Below are 26899 nucleotides of genomic sequence, written 5' to 3' on the forward strand. Positions count from 1 at the left end.
GTGCATTGTAATTTCATGTATTGCAGGATGACACTGCACTATGATCTGTGACTCATTTATTGCTATTCAGGCCTATCTAATATACATATTTACTGTAATATAAAGGATAATACTCTTTATATATTATAGTTTCTTTATTTCACCATCAAAGTTAAAATCAATACAAGAAATGGATGTCAGAAAAGGAAGGAGAGAGGAAAAAAGGCAAAGAAAATTTTGAACAAGAACACGTTGCCAAAAAGGTCTTAACTTTCTGTTTTTCTATGGACCATGTAATAATGTCTGTTGCTCACTGAGAGCTAATAGAAGTATCACTGCTGAAGTTAAGCTGTATGACTGCATATTGTCTATTTTCATTTTGTCTCACTGAATAGCACATTCTCTCACAGGATTATCCTCATTTCTCATAGAATCCATTATTAATGAAAGCATTAAATGATGACATACTTTTGGATCACCTCGTTTGGGGCCTGACCCCTGTTCCATTAAGGCAACTGGATTATTACTATTCATCTGAAGAGAGGGCAGAATGAAGTCCTTATCTGGGAGGTTTCACGGAAAGCATGCCATACTCCAAAAAGAAAGATCAAACAAGCAGATCACTAAAGGCCAAAGGTCAGCTAAGAGGTCAGTTCCCATTTCCAGGCAAAAGGGTGAAAGTATTTAAAAACTGCACAGTGAAAAATAAGAATGAGATAGACGTTTGGGCTGCCAGGTGTAAGAAAACACAGCATGTGTTTCTATCTCTGCAACACAAACTCCCAACATTTATTCTTGCCTCTTTAAGTGAATTAATAACTCCATTTAGATGTTCACTTTCTTTCTTGAGTTAGGTAACCAAAATCCCGCGGTACACAGTTCAGTCTCAAACTAACATTAATTATGAGCACGTTTGCATTATACTGCAAGATTATTTTTCTCTACATTACACATCATTATTTGAAGCACGTTTCAATTAGAAAACACTTTAGCAAAACCATTACTGTGACTTTGTGGAAGTAACACGGCTGTTAATTTTATTTTGTACCTATTTTTGTGTGTCTAGTAGACAGGATTATTTCTGTACACTTAAAAAGGCTTTCCAGGAAAAAAACATTAAAAGCCACAATAATCTATAAACAAATTTCTTAAATTATACGTTTAGCATAAATTTATATGAATTCCATTTACAGTATTTGTTCCTCTTGTAAGAAAAGACACTTAAAAATCTCATGAAAGATGCACTGAAATATAATTATTGACTATTTTAAACTGCCTTTATGAACATTTAAAACCAGAGTTTTCCTCTAAAAAGACAAAGAAGGTCTTTGCGAATTCCTCTGACTCTCCTCTGCAAATCTTTTCAATAGTACAAACTTTTAAATGCCAAAAAACCTGAAGGCCTCTTATTTCTTAAAATGTTTCATGCTTTTCCCTTCATCATTCATTCCGTGCTATTGAAACAGGCTGAATGGGGCTTAGTACCAGTGAGTTTGAATTGCTAAGCAAGAGGCAAGTCTCATCGTGTTTTTGAATATCTGCAAGAAACATACAAAGAATTATAGCTGATTATGTTTTTCTCTATTCTTGATAATGCTGCAGTTGCTTCTGAAAGATATGCCTGGTTCCCCACCCTGAGAAGAGTAGATCATGAATAACTGTCTTTAAGAATGAGAAAATATGGGATAGCTTCGCACCACATCCCTTTTTAGAACAAACTAGCATGGTCACATATTTTAACATTTATTTTAAAAAGCACAGGAGTAGTGTTATGTAATTATGCTTAGGCTTTTCAGGTTTCCAGTCTGGAATATCTAACGGAGAAGCGCTTCCAGCCTCCCCTGCTTTGTGTGTGTGTGTGTGTGCGATCCTTCAATTCTTCCTGGGTTCTGATTTTGCATTTCTAACGAAGCTGAACTGACAAAGCGTGAAAGTGGTCTAAAAGGAAAAACAAAGAAAGTGACCCTGCTTTCACTGTGCCAAGACTAATCAATATTCCAGAAGCTCAGCTTTCTCCTCTCCTCTGATGTGTTTTCATTTTTTTCAGAGTTGGGCTAACAGTCTCCTCCCCTTTCCTTAAGTTACAGTGATAGTAAGTTGCTGTATTCCAGAGCACATGCAGATTGTCAGTTTTCTCTGTCTCCCGCTCGCTCAGCTCTGCAGCTCTGTTGTATCTGCTGGGAAACCCCTACTTTATCTGCCACCGCCGTGTTCTTAGAGTGCTGAAGATCAGAAAAGGTGAGCTGATCGTTTCGTTTGGTGGGTTTTGAGTAAGAAGTCTTAATTTTTCACTCTCTGGCTCCGTATGTTACTTAATGTAATGATCCTTCTGGCTGTACCCATGTTGTTTCTTGATCTGAATGTAAGTTGTAAAGGACAGATTAGCTGCATTAATCACCTGGGAAAGAAAAGGCACTGTAAATGAATTATTTTCTTTTTTTTTTTGCAAAACACTTAAACTAATTATTCTGAAAAAGAAAAAAAAAAAAATCCTGCTTGCACACAGTAGTCGTGCCCAGGGTAGATTACTTACTAATCAAACATCTAGCTCAGTCTCAGAATGTTTCCACTCTCTAAAGGAGCAAAGCACGTAGCATTCTGTTAAAATTCAGAGAGGATATTGTACTAAAGTGCCAACCTTGAAACATACGGTAAAAGCAGCAATCAAATCCCTTCAAAATAAATTTGTTACAACATGCTATGTGCTCTAAAACATGTTGCTTGAAAACCCCGTGTATTTATATTCTAAGTGCTTCCTAGAAAAGGGCATTTAGGCACTAGATTTATTAAAAGTAAGATGTTAGAGTTGGACTGTGTACAAATGGAGACAAATTTCAGTGGAAGCAACTAACTAGCCATTTATTAATTTCTAATTTCTTCATTAAGACATGCCAGTATATTAACTAAGACCTCAGAAAATGTGATTCTCAGTCTGAAAAAATACCTTTGTGCAGGCTCCATTATTAAATGAATTCATACCAAGCAGCCACACAAAAAAAAATCACTTTAAAATGAAAATTAATGTCCAAATGAAGGATCTTTAATATTAAAACTTTTTAAGGTTGATTCCATGTGTGATTTCTTAAAATCAGATTATATTCCCATAAATGCCATCAGGAAAAACTAAGTATTAATTTGCAATGTGAACTGGTATTACAATCTGAAGCGACAGGCTAAGTGGGATATAACTTCTGATGTTTTACAGATGTGCTCTGAATAGTTTATACACTTCAAAGATGAATGTTATCAACATAAAACTGTCAAAGGCCTATCTTCCAAATAGTGGTTGAGGGATAAATAAACTATTCCTGCTCCGTTTTGCCATGTGAAAAGGAGGAATTCAGCCATTGCATTCAACCATTTAAAACCGTCTGAAATGCAGAACATTTTAAACGTATCCGTTTAAACAAAATATTTGTCTCCAATGGTTAATGTGAAGGCGAGATAGAATTTTTTTTCAGATAAAATGGGCCCGCTGAACAAATGAAAAGCAAGCCTGAGAGACAGTTTTAAACGTTATAGCACCTTACACTTCTATGAATTGTACTAATTTTACATCGTTATATCTCTAGCAACAGCAAAAAAAAAGTTACTCCTGGGTTTTACAACATGACAGCAATTCAGATTAATTTTTGAAGACACAGGACACACATCGGATCAGTCCATATAATCCTTCTTTCAAAGAGTTCTTTAACAGTCATTGAGTCTATTTACCAAAAACTGCAAGCAACAACTTTGATATTACAAATAATGTAAATTTTAATGAAACACGAAGAATATTTGCTTCCATGTAAACATATGGCTACTCATTCCTCTAAAATCTTACTGCAATATTTGATATTTCTTGTCTTGCAGGTTTCTCCAGTACCTCCCACGGAAAAGTCGTCCATTTTTCTGAAGGGATATTGACAGAAGTTAACTATAAAGGAAAACTTTCTTCAAGATAGATGACTAAAGGTAACGGAGAAGATCCAAAATCTGGAAGTAGGATGGAACGCATTCAACAAGGAGTCCGGAAACGTACTCTTTTGGCAAAAAAAAAAGTGCAGAGCATAACAAAGGATGATGTTAAAAGTTATTTGTTGAGGAATGCCTTTGTGCTCTTCACCGTTGTTGCTGTGATTCTTGGTGAGTAATTTGTTCAATAGGAATATTCTGTTCTCCAGTGCATTTGACAATGACGATTTGCCTGGGCAATTTGCATTACAAATGAGATCTCAAATTCTTCTGCACTGATAAGAATGTTCTGGCTTGGAGATTTTTGGCTTTGACAGCTGCATGTTGAAATTTAGGGAAGAGCCATTTTAATTATTCTAGTATTCCTAAGGAGAATTTTGGTGAAAAAAATTAGCTGGTTTATGGATGCTTCTCTTAAAAAAATCAGATACAACAACTGAATTGAATGTTTTCAGTGAAATCTTTTTCTACCAAAGCCAGCTGCAGCAAAATGCTCAGGATGTAATTTTTATTTACCTAATCTATGAAAAAATAACACTTTGCAAGACAAACAGAAGTCGTCAATGAATGAAATGATGTGTCATTTCTAAGCAAAGTTGTATGCAAGCCTCAATCTTTGCAGCTTTCCGTTGATAAATGTAAAACAATCAAACCTAAGTACAAGCTTATGCTCTCTCAGCCACTCACAATCTTACACATGCATCTTTCAGATACAATTGGGGCAACAATGGCAATGCTACTTATTCAAAGGACTTCAAGATAGCACCTGATTAAATGCCTTTTTAGAGTATATGGAGAGGAATTCAGGACATCAGACAGCATTTAGATTTGGAATGCACCAAAATGTAAATTTAAAATATCGCTAAACATTTTGAATTTACATTAGAAAGAGAATCTTCTGAGAAAAACATAGAATTTTTAAAACAAGTTTTCCTTTATATAAGTATGTGATCACTTTCAGTAATTTTCCTTCAACTACAGATTTTCTAAATGACACCATATGTTTCATGAAATACCATTCTTTATAGTGTAAGCAAGAACATTATGGCTTTACTGTACTACTTTCATTTTTATTTCCTAATTTCTATGAATCTCCTCATGAAAACCTAAATGTTAGGACTTAAAGATAAGGGTATCTATCTTACACCTATATAGGCTCTAGTGTCCTTGATAATGCTGCACCATATAAATCTGCTTGTTATTTTTCTACAGCTTTTTTAGGAATTAAAATTTTAGGCCTTTAGCAGTATTTTTGCTTGATACCACATCTGCAGGGTTCTTTTAAATGAATTTCAGGTTTGATAGTCTTTTTCTGGAAGACAACTATATTTATTTGCATATTGGTAAAATAAAGTAGTTCGTTGCCATAACAGTAATGTCAGTCTCTCGTATTTATCAACAGTATTTGATCACAAGTGCTTTTAGTTCCTAAATAAGAATTTGTTCAATGCAAAACCCCCGTTAATAACAGGGGTAAAAAGTTTAGGCATTTTATGTACAATGGTCAGAAAAGGGAGAACAAATTAAGCAGGTTTTGAAACACAGCCCATCCTCAAAGCAGTGCAATTCTGAGATTGTCACCTGTTTATACCGCACAAGACTAATGTGCTCTTGCATTTTTTTCACTGTCCTCTAGCTCCAGTGTGACTCCCATAAATTTGGCAATGTGGGAACAGTAATGTAGGCTGGACAAGGGTTTTTACTGTTATTGCATGTTCCAATTAGCTTTAGATGACTAGTGACAAACGTCTGCCCACAGCTCCGCTACCACCTACAGCAATGGCAGAGTGCCATTAAGGCTGGAACACAAGCTAGAGAACTCATGAAAATGTTCAGCCTAGGATGAGCCTCCTGATCCAGTTCTGCTCATGAACCTAGAGACATATCTGGTGTAACATGTAGAAAAACATCTTCTTATTACTATGACAGAATATTCCTTAATTTTCTCACATTTTTTTTATTTGTGATGTAATTTTACAGTATATATGTGATTAGAACAGTAATTTCACACTTGGTAGCTCTTAAAAAGGTAAGAATTGTTTTTTTTGGAGAGTTTTTTGCTGTTGTGGAAACATTCAGAAGTAGGGAACAGTTGAATAAAGAGTTTGGAAAACACTCAGTGGTTGAACTCCATCTGTCCAGTTTGGCAAGGACTAAATTGTTATCACCTCTCAGTCATTTGGTGATCTGTGGAAAATCAGGTAGTGGGCTTGATCCCTTTCCTAGCAGACAGTAATCAATGTTGCAAAATAAACCCACTAATTAGTACCACTGACTGTTTCATCAGGGATGCTTGGATGTGAGTGTAGGTGGAAACCAAACTACAGTCAGGCCAGGGTTGAATCATTTACAAGAAATGATGCTTAATGCTCTCTGTAATCTAAACAGACAGATGACATCAGTTTTTAGGGCTGTCAGTCCAGCAATTTTCATAAAGACTAACCTCAGGAAAAACAGAATTTTATCTTTAAAGAGAGCAAAAGTTCTTCAGAAACATTTCTTTCAGGCCAATTCTGGCAAGGCACTGGCATGAAAAAGCCGACAATAGATTTCTGTGCTAAGCAGGATTGATGCTGGTGGAGGTTAAGTGGATAGGATCGTACGTCTTAGCCCAGTTCAGGACTGTAGTTTATAACAGGCACTTGAGTTTGTGTCTGTGGAAACACGCGCTTTGTTATGAAGAGGGTAACTGCAACGTGCATTTGTTTGTGTTGCATACTGATATTTTGCAAGCAGTGGAGATTTTCTGGCATTCACACGATAAAGGAGAAATATAGCCATTTACCCTAACTTCTACTGTTACTCTGATTCTGAACTGCATTCTAAACTGAATTCATTAGCTGCTGTAATACAAAACCTAAGTCTTTAAAAACCTAATTATGAATATGTGGGAAGTTACAATTTGTGCTGAGAATCACGTAACACTTTTCACGTTTCCATTTCCCCCAAACCTCAAGAAAGATCCTTCTGACTTCACTTTCTGCATAGGACAGGGTTGGTCTAGCACATCGTCATTATCATTGTTGTTGCTATTTTTAGTGAAATTTAAACTGCTTTCAAGTCCTTTAAGATTCTTTCAGAAATGCATGGTCAATAAGTGAGTTATGACGCAGTTTTTCAGATCCTTCTGGTACACCTAGAAATATTAAATTAGTTTTCTGCGGTGGATCTTGGCAAGAGCCAATAAATGAGAACAATTACATGAGGTGAATTTGGGAAGCTGACCACTGGTAAATTCAGTGTCACGATGACCAGGAGCAATTTAAGGTAGACTAGGGGTCATGGTGGCTCATGGAAAATCTGCAGGAAGTCTTGCAAACTTTGAAGTGCTAGCCAAATTACTGGCAAAATCTCAGGCAGTGCCCTCTCTCCCACGCTACTTAGCTCCATCATCCTGTCCCCAAAATGCCTTCCTTTCAGATACCCTTCCTTCAGCAGACTGTCTTGATTCTCTGCTGCTTACCTCCCATTTTCCAAAAATGCCACCGGAGTCCAGACTTTACTCTGGCAGGACTCCTAAATGCCAAAGAATCTCCTGTGGATTCTGAAGCTGTACAGAAGGAAAGATCAAGACACACAGAGCTGCTGAGCAGAGATCCTCAGAAGCCATTCACAGAGAAATACTGTTTTAATTGAGGGTCTTAGTGAAGTAAAGGGAGGTTGTGGAGTGAGTACTATAGAAAGCAGTTTCTGCATAGTTAGGAAGCCATTATAGCTCCAAATCATTAGCTAAAATCCTCTTTACGCTGCCAAAGTTACATACTGCAGTTGTCCACTGGGATATTCAAGTGGGATGGAGATGCATCCAGTTCTGTTTGCTGGTTACCTGTCCACAAAGGGAGCACAGGACTGGCTGTGTCGCTGACCCCAGTCTTCTGCAATCTCGCAATAGATGTGAAATGTAGATAGGCCCGCACAACATCTGTTCTACAACAGATGAACCATATAGAAGATTCCAAAACTTTTCAACAACTTTATAAAAACACCTCGTTAAAAGTACAGGAAGAAGACAGGAGAGATGAAGGCACTGCCAGTGTCCCCATGTCCCTGAAAAAAGCAAAGCATTAAATAAAGCCTGCAGATGATCCTTCATGATACAGAAGGCAAAAACCCCACAAACACCTTAAAACGTCTGAACAGTGAAAAGCTGTGCAGAGTCACAGATCCTCTTATCTCGAAACACTCCTGGTGTGAACAACAGTTTAAAATGAGCCCTGAGAATTACAAGTCTGTAATTCACAGGTAGAATCCTGGGTAAGGCCCACAAAAAAAGACAGCCTCTTGTGTGTTGAAGTGACATCTTTTTTGCTACTGGCCGATCCTCTGTATCCATTGAAGACTGAGGCTGACATACCCAGACAAGAGTATTTGACCCCATTACACACTGACAATGAACACGATGAAGGTGCCTAAGCCAGCCTTGGTAAAATTTGCATGAGAACAAATCAAAGATCTATCACTATAGGAGAAACAGCTGTGGGTCGTGAGTCCTAGGTGAAAGAATATGTTAAAACACAGAGAGAAGTGTGATACCATACAAAATATTAAGATATATACAAGACAATCAAGACAGTTTGGGGACAGCTAAGGAGAAATTAATTCTATTTATGCTAAACTCAGAGGCTGTCTCTGTCTCAATGCTCTCCTAAAGAACCTGCCCAGCATAATTGCTTCCCCACTGGGTGACAAAAACTTCCTAAGTAATATTCTGCAAAAATTGCTAAGCAAAACCTGAATTCTTTTTTAAGTCAATAAATACTTATAGTTTTGGGGAAAAAAAAAACATAAACAGGCACTGTAAGATTCAGAGTAACACTTAAAAACTCAGAGGATATGATCCTTTTCAAAATGGAGATGAAGAAATACAAAGAACTTTAATTCCGCTATTACGTAGCCAGTAATAAAAGTCAGACTGCAAAATATGAACAGTACGCTAGTGATGCTGTTACTTGCAAAATACAGTTATGTTAATTTATTATCACAGTCTTAATTTCTTAAGGTACACTGTGGTATTACTGAAATGAAACAGCACGGGTTGTTGGACTGCCATATGTGGCACAGAGTAACAACGATAAACTTGGCTACTTTGTGAATCACAATTGTGCATTGTGGAGACAGCAGCTGTGCATATATGCACAGTAAAGATACAAAATGTGCTAAATACAACCTTACTACCTTTTTTATTTGCTCTTAATTGTCAAATCAGTGGACTTGCAAAGTGGTGCTCTAAAGTAGTATGTCTGAGTGGTCATAAAACAATACAGAGAAACATATATTCACTGCACTCTGCATATAGCTTGTGAAAAGGAAGGTGAGATTCTCAAAACTCTCTCTCGAAATTAAATTTCAATTTATTTATACAATACCACTTCTTACATGCAGATTTCAAGGCTGTCCTGGGTGGAATGCAGGGCAGTAACCGCGTGAGACATTTAGGATGTTTACGTGATTTCTCAGAGATTTTACAAGAAAATTCTACAAATGCCTGTAGAATATGGCAATCGTGCCATCAAAAGGTGTATTACAACAGAAACAGTGGTCATCTCAAACATTGTCAAAAAAAAAATTTCTGCTGAGCACCAAAGGGGACTAAAAAGATATTTCAGCATCAAAAGAACTAGGGCTTGCCAGTCCTTTCCACTTTTCCGTAGGCACGCACTGTAGTCACTGTGGTGACTGCAAAGCAGTACAAAATCATAAGCAAAGTGCCAATGATTTGTATGCGGAGTAAATGTTTAACGTTGTTAGATCCTTACTAGCACCTTACTAGCACCTTAGTAGCACTACTGTGAAGCTAGAATGAGTTGTCATCTGCACTGGAATGCTTTTGAGTTGGCCACAATGAAGGTGTAGCTGAAGACGGCATGTTCAGTTGTTTATGAATTTCTGAAACTTTCATTCATGTGGCTGAAACTTCTCATGTAATTTCTTGAAATAACCAGGCATCTAAAAGTTGCCGGGGATTTTGTGATACGAAAGAAAAAATGTTTTTATTAAATACTTATCTTTTTAGGTTAATCAAGATAAAATGCATTTGAAAAACTCTACAAAGAAATCCAATATTAAAGAGAGGTGAAAAAAGAAATTAGATCTTCTGGATGTTAATAAGGCTGCTAAAAAAGTAAGATATAAATGCAGGCATTGTGATACTTCATACTGTAGCATTGACTTCTAGATCAGCAGCTGAGAGATATTGACTTTTTTATTTTTTCACACCTTGTTAAAAACATCAGATGTTCTGGAACTACCAACTGCATATAATAATCCACGCAGTCACATTAGCTGTGTATATCCTCTTTCCATCCTTCCAATTCCTTTCATTTACTGTGCATTCCCTTCGGATTTTGTATTTCATTCTGTTTCAGATTACAACTCAGCTTCTTTGGGATTTGGCATATTTTCTCATACATTTGTTTCTCAGGATACTAAAGCTCAGTTCAATCTGGAGCTTTGAAGCAATAAGGCAACGTAAGTGATAAGTAAAAAAAATAATAAGGAGCCAAGAGAATTCTTCCTCCCATACTAACTTCTCCAACAGTGTTGTTCATAGAATATGGTATGGTGCCTACAGTGTCTATTAGGAAACAACTAGGCTCCTGACCAAGGCGTTTTAAAATAGTCATTGATACAACAACAACAAAAAAAAGAGGGTATGGAATCGGGAAGAAACTATGGAAAATGGGGAAAGAACAAATGGAAATTATTCTAGAGAATTTTACTAAACTGGTTTATTCCTTTTATTATGTGAACCCATCAGACTTGAAGTCATATTGACACTGAACTTTTAATCAAGGGGATGAAACCACAGGGTGTGTAACTTTTTAAAATCCATACAAAATAAATTTATTTTGAGGATAGATTTTATAAGGCATTTTTTTCACAAAAAAGGGAACATAATAGGTCCAGTGAACTGTACAACAGTGAAAAAGAAAACAGTTAAAAGCAGGAAAAGAGGCAAACAAGACCAGAAGGATAACAGGATAATCAGAAGGATAATAAAGTGTTACTGTTACTCAGATTTTGTGGTTGTCCCCCCAAGTCCTTTCTCTTAGCAGCAGTTATATCCACCTTTTCAATTCTTGTTCCATTCTGTCCACTGAAGAAATGCATTTTCCTGCTTGAAATTTGACATGTTTATGTATTTTCTATTGGCATGGATATAGGATTATAAAGGGAAATCGGCTTGACAGTTATAAAGTGTGTGCTTGGTTTTCACCATTTACTGTAACTGAAAATTCATTTCTGAAAAAAAAGTCTATAAAACATGGGGCTCAAGTGTTACACATTATTTACAGTGAAACATAAGCTGGTCCCTCAAACTGGCTCTAGTAAATGTTGTGGTTTTACAATTCCCAAGGACTAAATTAAAATAAGAATAAAATCGGCTTTGTATGAAGATAGCAGGACCATTAATCAGGGAATTCCTGGGAGTGATAACCAAAGGCAGTTGATAAATAAGGGTACTGCATATATTTTCATGTCAAGCAGAGGAAGCTGCATACAGAATCCAAATCTCAGACCTGGGAGTCTTTTGAGCGCATGAACGAGAGCTAGGAGACTCAAAAGGGTAACCCCACAAATCCACAAGCTAAGCATGTAACTGCCCAAAACTTGCTAGGGAGGAAAAAACAACCAACAAACAAGGTTTGCATTCCTACTCCCACTCCTTTCTGAGTGAGTCAGGACCATGCCAGATATTTACACCCGGTCAAGATCCAGAAGCAGGAGAGCCCTCACCTTGGGAATGGTGTCAGCAGTGCTTGAGGATTCGGCTTACTCTTTTCCCTGCAAAAGGCAAGTTATAAGAGGATACAATTCCACCATTCCTCTCAAAGTTGTGTCATCAGGCAGAAGGAAATGCAAGACTTCTAAAGGCAAATACATATGCCAAGAGAGCGAAAGGCAGCATGATGTTTTAATCTAATGGCTAAAACACTCATCTAAACAGGGAGCCCCAGGTTATGAAGCAAGAACAGGAGCAAGAACAGGAACACAGGGCATCCCAAATCCAAGCAATTCTCTGCATGCATCTGTTGTGTTCGGTTTCGAGATCCCCAGGACTTAGCCTGGAATTAGGCAAATAGATGTTTAGGTTGTGGCAATTCTGAGAAAAACAGAAGCAGAACAGTGAGAAGTGATGGGTCTTCCAAAACAAACAGAGAAGTGCCCATTAACTTTATAGATTTTCAGAACTAAACTTTTTTATCTAGAGGAACTTTGAAGGTCACAATTTAGACTCAGGTACTTACTATGTAATTAAGTATTGTTCCAGGTGTCAGTTTCCCTTTGCCATTTTGGTGACCTTTAAGATAGTGCAATTCTGAATAATACCTGACAGTGAGAAGAGATGCATCATAACTTATATGGAGGTTACATCTAAATTAATTCTCTATGCTACAACATATCCTTCAGATGAGTTAGGTCTTTTCAATGAACTGAAATGACACACTTTTGGAAATTCACATGTTGAAAGATGCTGTTGACCAGGAAACTGAATAGATGGAAGGTTCTAGTTACGAATAGTTTCATAGTCATATCGAGGTTTTTAGATATGTAGTGGCTCAACTAACAACATCAAACAGCTAGGGGCTGAAAGATGGTGACACGATTCCACGAATTTCAGTCATGAGCCTAATTTCCTTATTGAAAGAATACACTGAATGGTAAAACAAACATTGTGGACAGACAGACAGGAAGCATTTCCTATTGTAGAATATAAGACTTTTGCCATATCAGGTGTAAGCATTACAGGAATCCTTTATTTATGTCTGTCTAGGTTGTCTGCATATGTCAGCAAGATATTGGATAAAAAAGATTCTTCAAAATCTTTTACAAAGTCTGCCTCATGAGTTATGTTCCATGACCCAAACAGTTCTGGCACAGGCATATCTTGATTCAACAAAATACTTAATCCTTAGTGGCAAACATCTCAGTTACAGATTTAGACTATCTGCACTAAGCTAAATTAACAGGTGGTTTTGTAGGAATGAAAAGTTGGTATAGCTCCATAGAGATATGAATGCGTAATTTGAATGTCCCAGAAATTATGGTGTAAGACTGCATATCAAGGAAGCCAAGCCTACAATGAACTGTTTTGTATTATATGTCTAAGGTGGAAAAAAAAAAAAAACAAACAAAAACCAAATAAACTATCAAGGTCTAACCTCAGGCTCTCCGTTAAACTATACTAGAAGTTTTTCAGAGTAGACCTCTGTTTTCTGAGCACGTTTGCACAAAGTTCTTGGCACTGAGGGATCTCAGTCTCATTGACTATGATTCCTCATTGTTACTATACTGTAAAAATACAAAATAATACAGATGAGCAGCTGAAACTGTAGTAGAGAAAAACAGAATTCGGTGCTGTTACAGACTATGTCAGGTTCCAGTTGAGGAAAAAGAGGAAGGAAAGAAAGAAACGTAAAGGTAAGAAAGGAACCGTGTAAACTTTAAGAGAGAATCTTTCTTACCTATTGGGAACTATTCTTTATGCAAGCAAAAACATTAACATCAGTAAAGAAGGTGAAGTAGCAAAGTAAACCCAGGCACGAAAAAAACAGTTATTACTGTAACTTTGTAAAGCACGGGGTAGTACCATAATTCTAAACGATACTTCACAAAATATAATCTGGCGTATATTGTGAAGGTCTGATCTTTTTTATATGTATAGTAAGAGAGAATTCATGAATTTTGATGGAATTATTTGTTACTTTTTGCATCAAAAGTATTTTTTCTGTTGCTCAGAGACTAATAAGAGTACATAAACTAGGACTAGCTTGTCTTTCAATAACGTCTTTTGTCTGAGGATGAAATCAGAAATATGTCCCTATTCCATAAAGAACACTCTGCTTCAGGGCCAGCAGTGAAAACTTGTCTTCACCCCAAATCCCCTACAAATGTCCTGCAACTGCTTGTCTTACAAATAACAACAAAAGAGAAATCAAAGGTCATAAATAAATACAGAAACAGTTCAAGGAAAACAAAAAATTAGGAAAAAATTTAAAGGCAAACGGAAAAGCAAAGAGAACAATCTTTTGGACTTGTTCTCAAAGGAAGAAAATTACCTCCTGATTGGGGAAGAAGGGTAAATGAACCAAATAACTAGAGAGGGAAGGGAAAAAATGTATAAGTTTAACACTGGAAGGAAGAAGTAGCAAAGGACAGATTTCAGTGATATTTTAAAAACTTTTTAACAACACTCAGATGCTGTTATATACTCAGATTTGCACCCTCGTTTTGGCAGTACCTCATAAAACAGTGATTTTACTCATTCCTTAGTTGCATCGGTTCTTCCTTACAGACTCCCCGTTTCAGTCATATGCCTCTGTCCACAAATCCAAAGAGGGGCTGCTGTGTCTGCAAGTAAAGACAACATGCAAGTGCCCAGCCATAGCCATAAAGCTGTTTCAGGAGTTCAGGCACCTCCAGAGTTAGGCAGTGGCAGGCAGAGGTCTTCAGTGCCTTAATTTTGAGCCGCGAATTAAGTGCCTATGTATCTATGTTAGTCTAGCTCTAAATGCCCGTTAAATACTAGAGTATTGCAAATTGTAACTGAATAGTGATGTTAGAATTCTGGTGTGATTTTTTCTTTTTTTTTTTTTTTTTTTTTGCAAGGTAATAGCTCTCACTGCATAAAGCTAATCTTCAGGGTCAGGTTCAGAAGGCAGGTGTTCCAGATGCACAGTGACTGCGGCACCGCGGCTCTGTCTCCTCTCAGTATAGCTGAAAGCACTACGGTGCTCTCGTGACCCCTGAACAAAGGTAACACACTGACTTCTCTTCTGATGCAGGGAGCAACTCTTTGACATCAGTGTAACCCTTACTTCACTACACATTTGCTTTTCTCTGGACACGTCTCTTTTTACAGCCTTAGAATTCTGTCCAGGTGGAATTGGAGGCTTTTTTCCTGATGTTTTCTGATCTTTCGCAGCTTAATTGAGGCAGGAGTTTCAGCTAAACTCCTGGATACCTGGAAGTGCGGAGAGCCCCAGGGGGCTTATGTGAATGCACAGCAGACTCTGTAGCATGTGGGCAACGACTTTAGCACTCCCAGAAAGCGTCAGGGCTGCCATAAATCAGTATGTGCCATCCAAAACTACCACAGGTAGTCCATTTGTGCACAGTAAGTACAGTGCATCCTGACCGAAGTACATATGTGTTTTATATACAGATAAACCAGGTAGTTTGTTCTTCCCAATAGAATTAAGTCAACAAGTTTTAAGGTATCTCTTCGCTGCTAGAACTATCCCATACCACAATATATCATAACATTGGGATCTTCAGATCCCAATCATGTCTAAGATATCTAGCTCTTCTACAGTACTTGTCCCATGAGTCCCCTCATGATATCTCTCAAGTAAATGAGAGGTAGCTATTTGTGTCCAAATTAGCCCATATTCCACTTCAATATAGCCACCTATAAGAGCTATTTAGAAAACAGGTCCTTAAGCTCTCTATTACACAGAATCACAGAATGGTCAGCGTTGGAAGGGACCTCTGGACACCATCTAGTCCAACCCCCCTGTCCAAGCAGGGTAACCTACAGTGAGTTGCACAGGACGGCATCCAGGTGGGTTTTGAATGTCTCCAGAGTGGGAGACTTCACAACCTCTCTGGGCAGCCTGTGCCAGTGCTCTGCCGCCCTCAAAGTAAAGAAGTTCCTCCTCATAATGCAGTTAAAAGAGAAGGAACTTACCACACAAAAATATATACAACTATACACATGAGATTCTCTGCTGGGTCGATGTCAAATGAGTGCTGTAGAGGAATAACAGCTAGTTTATTAAGCCAACTGATACTTGGTCTTCTTCAGGTGTGAAACAGAGAAGCAAGTTCAGGTCAAAAACATTTGCTCTAAATTCAGCCTCAGAAGAACAGAATTAAAGGAATTTTAAGCTACTTATTAGCTCCAATTCTGGATTGCCATAGGAAGTTACTGGTTGCTTAAGGGTATGTTTCTGTGATTGATTAAGCCAGTCCTACCTCTGCCTCTGGCTGCATATTTCCACCCCCAAATGTTTGCTTTTGTCCTTTGCCATCACACCAGCACCACCATCATCTAGCACAGCAGTAAACCAGTCCAGGGAACTAATCTGGCGGAAATCTAACCCAGTAAAAAATAGTTCCTTCCTGGTCTAGCACCCAAATAAGCTCATCTCAGTATCTGACAAGAACAAGCACATTGAAGTAAGGACTTTGGTTTTGTCTAGTTTGAAGGAGAGGAGGCTGAGGGGCGACCGCATTGCTGTCTACAGCTTCCTGAGGAGGGAACGTGGAGAGGGAGGTGCTGAGCACTTCTCCCTGGTACCCAGTGCCAGGGTGCGTGGGAGTGCTTCAAAGCTGCACCAGGGGAGGTCTAGGCTGGACATTAGGAACATTTCTTTACCCAGAGCGGGGTCAGACACTGGAACAGGCTTCCTAGAGAGGTGGTTGATGCCCCAAGCCTGTCAGTGTTTCAGAGACATTTGGACAATGCCCTTAACAACATGCTTTACCTTTTGGTCAGCCCTGAAGTGGTCAGGCAGTTGGACTAGATGACAGTTGTAGGTCCCTTCTAACTCAAATATTGTATTGTATTGTATTGTATTCTATTGTATTCTATTCTATTCTATTCTATTCTATTCTATTCTATTCTATTCTATTCTATTCTATTCTATAGAAAAGATCAACTTAAATTGTAGTCTCTTCCTAGCTCTAGCAATTTGGTGCTTTCTACAGCATTATTCCCCTCTGTTTGATGCCATGCATGCCCTTCCTTACCTTAGTTATTTGCTTAGTACAGGACCTGGGCAAAAGAGCCTGTTACTGTCCCTCCTGAACCAAGGGCATTTCTCCTTTTTTGGAAAGAAGACTCAAAAAGCGCTTTTTAGGTTACGCCATCAAATCTACTTTGTCTGAAGGACCTTTAAAGAGGGTCATAATCTTACACATTTAGGATAAAAAAGGCCAAAGAGATGTAATAAGGCAGCACTGTGAATGTATAATACAAGAAGTAGTTCTCAAATGCTTAAGAGCAGTAACTCTGCTGCAGTCCTAAATTAAATTAATTGAGTAAAAAAAGTAACTAGTTAGCTACTAAACAATAATTAGCGTAATAAGAGCTAATCTTTAAGATAAAATTAGTAAAAGTAACAAAACAATCACAAAAGAAGTCTGCTGCAGTATTTAGGTATTGAATATTTTGGTAAAAGTAACAAAACAATCACAAAAGAAGTCTGCTGCAGTATTTAGGTATTGAATATTTTGGTTAGGTACTTAGTATTTAGGTTCAACAAAATGGTTTCAAAGGCAATATACCTCCCTGCCTACATAAGGAAAACCTGAAAGTAAGGAAGCAGTGGGTGATATACAAGGAGGGGGATGGGGTTCAATATAAAATTATGGGGAAAAAAAGATGAAAATCAAAAGCATGCAAGTGAATTGGTGAGTCTGTGGTTCTTGTGGCAAGCAAAGGAAGAGATTAAGAATGATTGTGATTTTGTCGGCAACTTGAAGTATTTCTTATCACTAAAGAAGTTATTTACCTGTTTGACTCAAGTAAATACAGTTTTGGCCTTATCTGAAACTGGTTGTTAGAAGAAAAGGTGTCAGAACAAAATGGTAAATTAAGCAGAAACAAATGACCCAAAGAACAAAAGCATTCATTCCAGAGCTCTGCAGGAACATAAGAATGGAATGGCTGTGCAGCTAGCAAAAATATACAATGTCCCATTAAACTGGTAGGAGCCTGATTCTCTTCCTGGCTCTAGCCCAATTTCTGTTATAGAACAAAGTGTTATTTGCCTGCTGGTTACAAGGTTTTCTGGACGAGCACTATTAACAGCTGTTACTTTACTGCATCGTTCTACCTAGTTTAAGGTATTCTTTCCCAGTTATTATGAAGTCTTCTATTTCCTGCTGGAAAAGAAAAAGTAAGTCTGTACCTTATCTATTAAAGACAAGCATATCAAGCATACGGACCTCAATTGGCAGAGTTTTGACATTTACTGGTAAAAAGCAGAAGTGTATGTAACTCTTACTGGTGTGTTCTGTTAGAACTGGTAAGCACTAATAGGGAAAAGGCAGCTCTTGCACCGTCATGAATATAGCACTTAGTAATTTCCTCTTGAAACACGCTTGAGTGATTTTTGATCAATTAAAAAGTAAAACTGCTAGATTTTCTACTTCCTGCATGGAAGTACAGTAGAGAGCATGGGCATTTAAAAAGTATGAACTCCAAGTAATAGTATCATTTTAATTCCGGTGTGTTTCTCAAATAAGATAGAAACCAGAAGCTCATAAGGGTTCATTTTAAAAATTGAGATTTCACTCATTTAACAAAACTGCTGCTATTGTTCACTTAAAAACATGATGTGAATTAGGAGCTTGCTTATTCTCTTAAAATTATGAATTATTTGAAGTAGTGAAAAGACCAGTCCTCTCTTTATTAATTTTTTATATCTAATTCTTCTAAGTAGGCCAAGGAGGAGCATAGACTTAAGCTTTCCTAAAGTTCTTGAATGAGCATTTAGATCTGAGTAAAACCTTGTCTCTCATCTTCTAAGCGTTATGATTCTTTTTTTTTTTTTTTCACTGATGTGGTGTTTTAAACGCATGTGTAGGTGTGCAACCTATTTCATCTATGCAACACAAAGAATCATGTGAAACAGCCCTCTAACATTGTGAGACCAAGGCATTTTCTAATATAATTAAGAACTTCATTTTCTCCATGGAGGATTTTAAAGTTCTTTTTCAAATAAAATTTAGGAAATTATATATAAGTTGATGATGCTCTGGTAGATCACTAAAACATTTTTTTTAAAAAAAATAAACCAAACAAACAAAAAAGAAGAACCATCTCCATGACAAATCTATTCCTCAAGAATGGACTATTATAAAAGTATTAAATTTTTGTCTTGTTTCAGATCCTGATATTAATGCTGACTTCATCACACTTTGACGTTAATTCATTTAAGAAATTTTATAGAGAGGGTTGTATGTTTCTTAGCAATTACAGGTATACCCATAGTTTTTAAAGCCTGACATGAAGACTTTATTGTTTCCTTCATGGTACTGCATGCTAGAAGTGAAAACTCTAAGCTATCCATCCATGTCTTTCTATTTTAGGAATAAGAAATCCCAAATCATATCTGCCATTTTTGCCATTTCCATCCCATTCCCATCACTGTCAGAATTATTTTCACCTTCTGCTCCTTTCAAGTTTTAAATTCTCTCTTCACTGTATTCATACCGACTGAATTTTATGTTGAACATCTACATAGGGATAAAAATGCAGTAAAATGGTTTAGTTCATGGATTGTCTAACTGTTATCAGGACTATCTGCAAATCAAGTTTTCCATAAATTTGACTATATCACTGACAAGAATAACTCAAAAATCTTTTTATAACTCAGATCTGATTTGCTTCTTCATTATGAACTGTATAAATTATTCAGCAATATGGTTTTGTTATACAACTGTACACATGTATAGGATTCAGGTCCTTATCTTAGAAAAGCGGTACTGATTTTTGTCCAGAAAAAGCCTAACAAATTCTGTCGAGCAATCTACTCTTCCCCACAGTGCAGAAATGGTACACCATTTACTGTTTGAGAAGTCAGGCTCTGATAGCGTTGATTAGTTGTTCTTTTCTGTTACAAAGGGTAGACAGAAACCTGCACAACAGGTTGTGGGAGCTTGGTTCAGACAAGGCTTTGTTTCGTTACAATTTTCAGAATTAATCAGAAACTTGAAACTTTTACTGAGGAAGGCCAGATCCAGTATTTAATCTCAGTCTTGATCGTGGAGGGTGCTAAGCACTACAACTCTTACCACACACACAGACGTGGGTGCACACCTTCCAGAGGTTTAGTACCTCCTACCAGGTCTTACTTCCCAATTTTATTTTGATACTTTGTCATTGTGTCTGTCTTTAAATCATCATTGTATGCTGTTCTCTCTCCTATTTAAAACCTGTGAGTGTTGGTTCTGAGAAGTGAATTCAAAGAAGTCAAAGCTACCCTGCCAAGTTTGACTTTTCCGTTTCAAGTTCATAATTTTTGTTAATAAAAGTTTGTCAGACAGGATGTAATATCCAGTATCCAGATAGCAAAACCAGAACTGAAAATAAAGTTTCATCACCATATATCCTAAATCAAGAGAGATCGGTAAAATCATGCTGTTCCGCTTTCGTTATCACGGACTACATTGAGGAAATAATTTGCTTAAATTCCTTCTCGCACTGCTAAGATCACTATGTGAACACAATTTCCAGAAACATCTGTGAAGAAACTGCTAGTATGTGTATTTTACAAGTAGAGAAACTGAGTTAGAGAAAGGTTCTTATGGCTTAGGCATGACTGTATATAAATTAATAGCAGTGCTAAGATTAAGATTGAAGAATTAGTAACTATCGGGTATTGACCCAGTTCACCAGAATACAGTACCAGGGCACATTTTTTCCACATCGCAGAAATTCTTTTTGTAAACTGCAGTGCTGGGCAACCCTGTAATTATGCACAGAGCACTTTAGGACAAAAAAAGCAGTAATTTTTGGCTCAACAGGTTTACATGGAGCTTCAGAAGCTTACTCTCGCTACCAATAATATTCATTCAAACAGCCATCTACTCAGACCCTGATTCTCTCTTAGGCCACTTTGTACTGCTTGGACAGTAGTGGACCACATAATCAAGCCCTTATAGTATAGCATAAGGACTAGTTCTTATAGCAACCTCAGAAACCCTTACTAACCTCAGTGAGGCTTTGTACTAGTGCAGACATTAATTCATGTGGAACTAATTGCAGGACTGTGGCCTAAGTAAGAGACTGGTCTAGCTCCATTTGCTTGTTATGCAGTTGTCAAAATGTAGTGCTCATTAAGTGCAGAAACAAAGGGTCCAGATGGATTCTTTATATCTGAGAAATGTGTTTCCCATATAAAAAGAAAATAATCAGTAACACTGCAGTGGGATTTAAAACCTTAGTGAAAAGAAGGGAAACTCTAATGCAGGTCTTTTAACCAAGAATAATTCAGAGGCCCTTTCTCTATGCAGTTTATGATCTACTTTTGCCTAAAAAAAATACTTATGCAAAATGCAGTTTGACTACCTGAGTCTATAGAATATGAATGAGACTAAAACAAATGCCTTCTATTCCCACTGCTCTCTTCCATAGTGTGAACTCCATGCTCGGTTCCAGTTGTGCTCTAATCACTTTTCTCCCATTCTGTAACACTGGGATTTTCTGCCCTACACAAGATATTTCTGGGCTCCTCTAGCTCAACCAACCTACCGAAGTCCCTCACAGCATGACTGGACAGACAGGGGTCACTAACATGAGGGTAACAGCTGTTTCCTTACATCAGCAGATGTCAATAAGCTAGTGTAGGAGGCATAACAGCATATTTTAGCTGGTAAAATTTGGCATGAAGATATTATCTGCTGTATGGATGTACCAATCTAAAATCTGATTAAAAAAACCCAAACCCACAAAGTGATTAAGAATTGGAACTAACAGTTTCCAGAACTGTTCAATGTTACAGTGTTTCCGGGATGCACCCAAGTTCTAACACGACCTAGAAGTGAGCTTAAACGCTCTGCTGCCTAACGTCACTGACGATGTAGTTTCATGAAAAGTTCTAGGAAACCTAAGGCTCCCTATCTGCCAAAAAAGGGCCGTCCCACTCTTCTCCAAGGCATGTTTCCACCTATTCCCTTGTAAAGGTACCAACATTTGTGCAGCCATGCGCAAGCAAATTACCTCAAGGAATTGACCTGGCTGAAAATTAACCCAGTAAAATAAATTATTTTTTCATCAGGATCAATTCTCTGATCCAGCTTTCTATACAGCCACAATTAGCACAAATGCCAGTATTAGACAGTGGGGCAGAACACGGGAGCAAGGAATGGGAAGGAGAGATAGTTGAGTTTCACCATCTGCATGGTTAAGGAGTGTTCCAGATCCTGGCTGAATATAGAAAACCTACATCAGATAGGCAACAAACCATTTAACATTCAGTAAATTGTAACTAGTTGTGTCAATTAACCAAATAATTAACCAAGTAAGCAAATAAAGCAGTTGGTGCCAAGTACAGGACAAAATCTAGAAAGTTCTGCCTGAGAAGTTTAAGTTGCCACAAGTCAGCCAATCTATGGCTTCCATTTGTAAATATATCTCAAGCACCATTTATCTGTTCCCTGCAAGATAAATGGTTCCAGGCACTCCCTTACCCCACTCCCTCAGGCACTGAAACCCACCGCTTAATCATCCAGAAAGGCCTTCCAACCGTGATTAGCTGTTTCTTTGCAAATGCCTGCCTTTCTGAAGGTAGGCTGCATAAAGCCAGTTACCTCCTGATGCTGTTTTGCTGTGTAAAGACCTAACCACAAGGGGATTCTCAAATACGTCTGTCCCGTTTATCTCATCCAATCTGAAGCACATCTACAGGATCTGGCCCCACGGAGTAAACAGGCATGGGCAAGACTTCTGAAGGCACATATGATTATACTCAAAATCCCAGAAGCCAAACCAGTAGCAGGGTCTGTTTCCTTTTCATTAATGCTCAAGATGTACCTGTTTACATGAATCCAGATTTTAAAATATAGCCATACGAGTAATCTTCTGAATCTGTTAGTGAAAAATAATTTAGTGGCTTCAATAGGACTACTCATAATAGCAGCTGAGATTTGAGAGAGCAAATCAGGAGTGCAATCTGGGGCATAAAAAAACCCAAACCTGCATGTTACAATCAAATACATCAAGTGAGTGCGATACAGACTTTCAGGTTCAGATGTTACTGCTGCTTTAGAAGAGTAAGTCATGATATTCTTTCCCTCTTTTCAGGTGTAATCCTTGGATTTTCTCTCCGATCATATAAGATGAGCTATCGGGAAGTCAAGTACTTTTCATTTCCAGGAGAACTACTCATGAGAATGCTGCAAATGCTGGTCCTGCCACTAATTGTATCCAGTTTAGTCACAGGTAAAAAAAAATAAACAGTTTTTTTTTTATTCTTTTAGATAATTTCATAAAGATGCACACACCAAGTCATAAAAAATTGATGTTCCGTGTCCTAGAGATACTGATTGGCACAGAACCTGCAGAAAGTGATACCTTTGCTATTGCTGTTTTAGAGAAATGTAACAAAAGGTTTGAATTAATATACAAAGAAAATAAATGATGCTTTTCCCAATTCCAAGACAATCTAACTGTACAAGTTACTATATGTAGCTGCTGTGAAGCTGACTCTGTACTCCACTTTCTTCTCTTACTTTCTGAATAGATATTTCCTCCACAATATCCTATTGTTATCAAAGATAACATATCTCAAAAAAATAGTTCCAAGACTCAAGAAAGTTTAAACTAATGATTGTGGGCAATAACCCATACCTGTAAACCCAGATCTGTAAAAAAACTGTCTATCTCCTAATCTTTTAGCGAGAGTTAATTAACACCTAAAAAATACGTGATAGATGGGATAGATTGGATACCTTGGAAGAAACTTTTGTTCCTTCAGCTAGAGTTACGATGATACATGCCTTGTCATTCCACCTAAGTTTCATGGAAGAGGTCTCAGATTTTTTATGAATGTTCAAGGATGTACCTGTGATATATTTACCCTAGTAATTATCTGAAGAAAAGAAAGCATGGATTTTGGTCTATCAGCAAATCAGCTTGGAGAACTTATTCAAAACCACCTGCTGTGCAGTACTAGGGTCTGAACACCTAATACTCTACCTTAGAGGATCCAGAGACTATAACCTGTTTTCTGTTTAATTGATTTTCAAATATTTTAATAAAATCTCCTCTCACAAATGCAAATAAACATAGACCCCATCTTCGCAGATACCAAAGATAGTATGTATGTATGTAAGCTGTTAAAATCACAGCAGAAAACTAGGGTATTCACAGTTACAAAATCATTTGCCTTCACATCTTTCAAAGAAAAAGTAAAGCTTGTTTCTATACACACATATTATATGGATACTGAAAGCTTAATGCACACTGAAACTAGAGAGAAATCTATAAATCTTGTAGAAACAATGATAGGTTTTATTCCCAGCCAGCATATCATCCTGTTACATGCCATATCTACTTGCTGTCTTCTTGTCCCTTTCACCTGCAGAACTCCCCAGGTTGGCTGGACACTGATAGAAGAACCATTAAAAGTAGAAAAGGAGAGACATTTACCCTTCTTCAGTGTCAGCTGAGCCTGGCACTGCTGCTCCATTTTGTAGGATGAGTTATGGCAGGAGAAATTACCTGCCGAGTTCCTTATAATTCTGCATCCATATTGGTTCTCTGAGAGAGATCAAGGTAAAACCAGGAAATTAGGTAGATCATTCTACACAAGGATTTGAATTCACTTTCAAAATTCTAAGTAGAAACAGTTTGTTCAGGTGAAGATGAACAAATCCACCTCAGAGAGTCACAAGTGTCACAAGGAGCTGGCCTTGTGATGAAACAGGCTCATTTGCTGGATGACCAGGTCTCAGCAGAGACTCTGTGAAATAGCAGAACAATGAGATTCCAACCTCTTCTATTCTGAAAAGAATCTTCCGTCTCTGGATTCAAACAATACCATTCTTTTTGATAGCTTTTTTATATTTTTTTTTCCCTTTGGAGCCCTATATCCTTTTTTATGCCCTTTTTTCATAACAATCATTTCCTTTATTGTATAAAGGCTTTCAGCAAAGAGAAATCTGATCTATCGATAAGATTTGTCACATTATCATGTAAGTGCCTTGCAATATTAAGTGGTTTATTCTTAGAGTTTCCCTTTGAGATAGAGACAGTAATTTTCAAAGTGAATAATAACATTTTAAACTTCGTTAGTCGGGCAGGGAACAATCAGAGAAAACTCTATGCAATTCACAAATGACAGATTTCATTCTTTCTTAAAAATCATTAAATACAACAGGACTATGTGTTTTTTCATGGGATTAAAATACATTTCCCAGTTTACTGCTAAAAACCGTGGAAAAACTGTTTCCTGTACTGAGCAATACCTCATTTGGCATACAAATTGGGGGTTTTTTAGAAAAAGGTGCTCTTATATATTTGCTGCAGAACTCTTACACCCAAGTAAACATACTGGTATTATTGAATATCTAAATAATAATGAACTGTAACCTTTACAGGTGTACTACTGTGCAATTTTATAGATGCTATTGGTTTCTTTTTTTTACACATTAAGGATAATTAATTGGAAAAAATTCTTATGCTTCTCAAGTCAGTCTTAAGACCACTCCTGTCATCCATGAGCCAAATCTCTTATTTCCTGTATTTTATTTGGTAAAGCAAAGTGAATGCCTCTTAACTAATGTCAAAAAGATTCCTCCAGGGTCTTGCATGATGATAATATAATTGCTTCTTCCGATTGTAAATGATCTGAATAAATATTTTTGCTGTTTGCAGGCATGACAGTGTCTCCCAGATATGATGTTCTGGGTTTCCATTTGTATTTAAGTCTGCTCAATATAACTGGTTATGACAACATCAGAACATACGGTCTCTGAAGTATTAGAAATAGGCTGGGGACGAATACATTTCTTCACAAATTTTGTGAATGTCAAAGAAATTAGAACAATAAAAAAAGGAATAATTATAGAAGCTATGAGCTGTTACATAAGTGAAAGATAAATTGGACTTTTGCTATACGGGTAAACAGTTCTGATGGTTATTCACAGTCTCTTGGGAAAATAAACTATAAAAGGTGAAGTCAGCCCAGTCACTTTTCTCCGTAGCCTGTTTTGGCACTTTCATGAAAGAAACAATGCAGAATCACATTCAGCGGTTTTTACTCATGTTTGCCTTATGACTTACCATTATTGCACGTGGCTGAAGCAGGTATAAAATTTTCTGCATGAGATTCTATCTTCTGATGTGTACATTGCCAGGCATGTGCTAACAACTGCTTGGGAGAAAATTTTATTATTTGCATACCTTTCACCATCTTTTACTGTTTATAGGAAAATATGATTATGCGAATATCTGTATTCTTCATCTTTTATGGTTTAGATACAAATCCAACTGCATAATGTATGCCTGTCTTTATTCCCTACCGTCTTTCACATGGGAGCACTCCTAACAGCATTCCCAATCAGTATCTCTTACAAAGTCAAAGGCAAAATTAAAGTATAGTATATAGGAGGTAGCATAAATAACCCAAGAAATAGGTGAAATCCCCATTTGGATTATTTTATGGCCAAATCTGGCCTGAATTCTTATACAAATACAGGGCTGACAGTTTTGCTCCATTTCTGTTTTTTGAATTTGCTGCAGTTATAGGAGTTCAAAATATTTTATACCTTCTTATTTCTTTATAACTTGAAGCATTTTACATAAATTGCTTGATGTAATTATTTTAAAATATGCTTTATCTCTAAAAGGTATGTGAGATAAATATATACACATATGATAACAATTCAACTCATCATAAAATAGGCAGACTGCAAGATTTAAGCATTAAGAGCACTATGCATTAACATTTTTTGAGCTGTTACATCAAGATCATAATGAAGTTGAAATTCCAGCCTTAAAACCAGCCCACAAATTTTATCTGTGTGTTTCAGTTATTCACTAAATATAAGGGCATCAGAATGAGGCACCTTTTATTAAGCAAACTATGTATTTCCTGAAATCACAATCACAAAAATTATTCACGCCCATGCTTTATAAAAAGTGTAGTTGGAGCACAACATTTGTTATGACAAATTTGTTATGATATTTGTTATGACAAATATTAAAGCTAAAGAAATTTTATAAGGCTTATTTGCAAATATTTTGCACAATTCTGGTTCACAGCTGAGTGTAATAGATAGGTTGCTTGTCCTTTCCCAAAATTTTGGAAGCTAGGAATTTAGTTGTACAGGGACCACTACTTTTAAATGCAAGTAAACTAGGATTAAATTCTGTGCATTTCTTTCAAATATCTTTGTCTGGTAAAGTACAGCAAAACATAAAAAGCCCAGTCGAGATCCGAGACTA

The 26899-nt window shown here is 37.1% G+C and overlaps 1 protein-coding gene across 4 annotated transcripts in view; it reads left to right on the forward strand.

Annotated features, from left to right (window-relative positions):
- Window positions 1-3926: 3926 nt before the first annotated feature.
- Window positions 3927-26899, forward strand: part of SLC1A3 (solute carrier family 1 member 3) — a gene marked incomplete at both ends in the record, with an annotated part of 65455 nt that continues 42482 nt past the window's right edge. For 3 of the 4 annotated variants that reach the window (XM_082497021.1, XM_082497022.1, XM_082497024.1), the window contains 2 exons: window positions 3927-4107; window positions 22754-22891. In XM_082497021.1, the coding sequence (XP_082353147.1) occupies window positions 3927-4107; window positions 22754-22891 (319 nt within the window). The remainder of the gene's footprint in view (window positions 4108-22753; window positions 22892-26899) is intronic. The other variant, XM_082497023.1, reaches the window with a different exon arrangement.

This window comes from Vanellus vanellus (assembly GCF_965231255.1).
Source record: "Vanellus vanellus genome assembly, chromosome: Z".
Lineage (NCBI taxonomy): Eukaryota > Metazoa > Chordata > Aves > Charadriiformes > Charadriidae > Vanellus > Vanellus vanellus.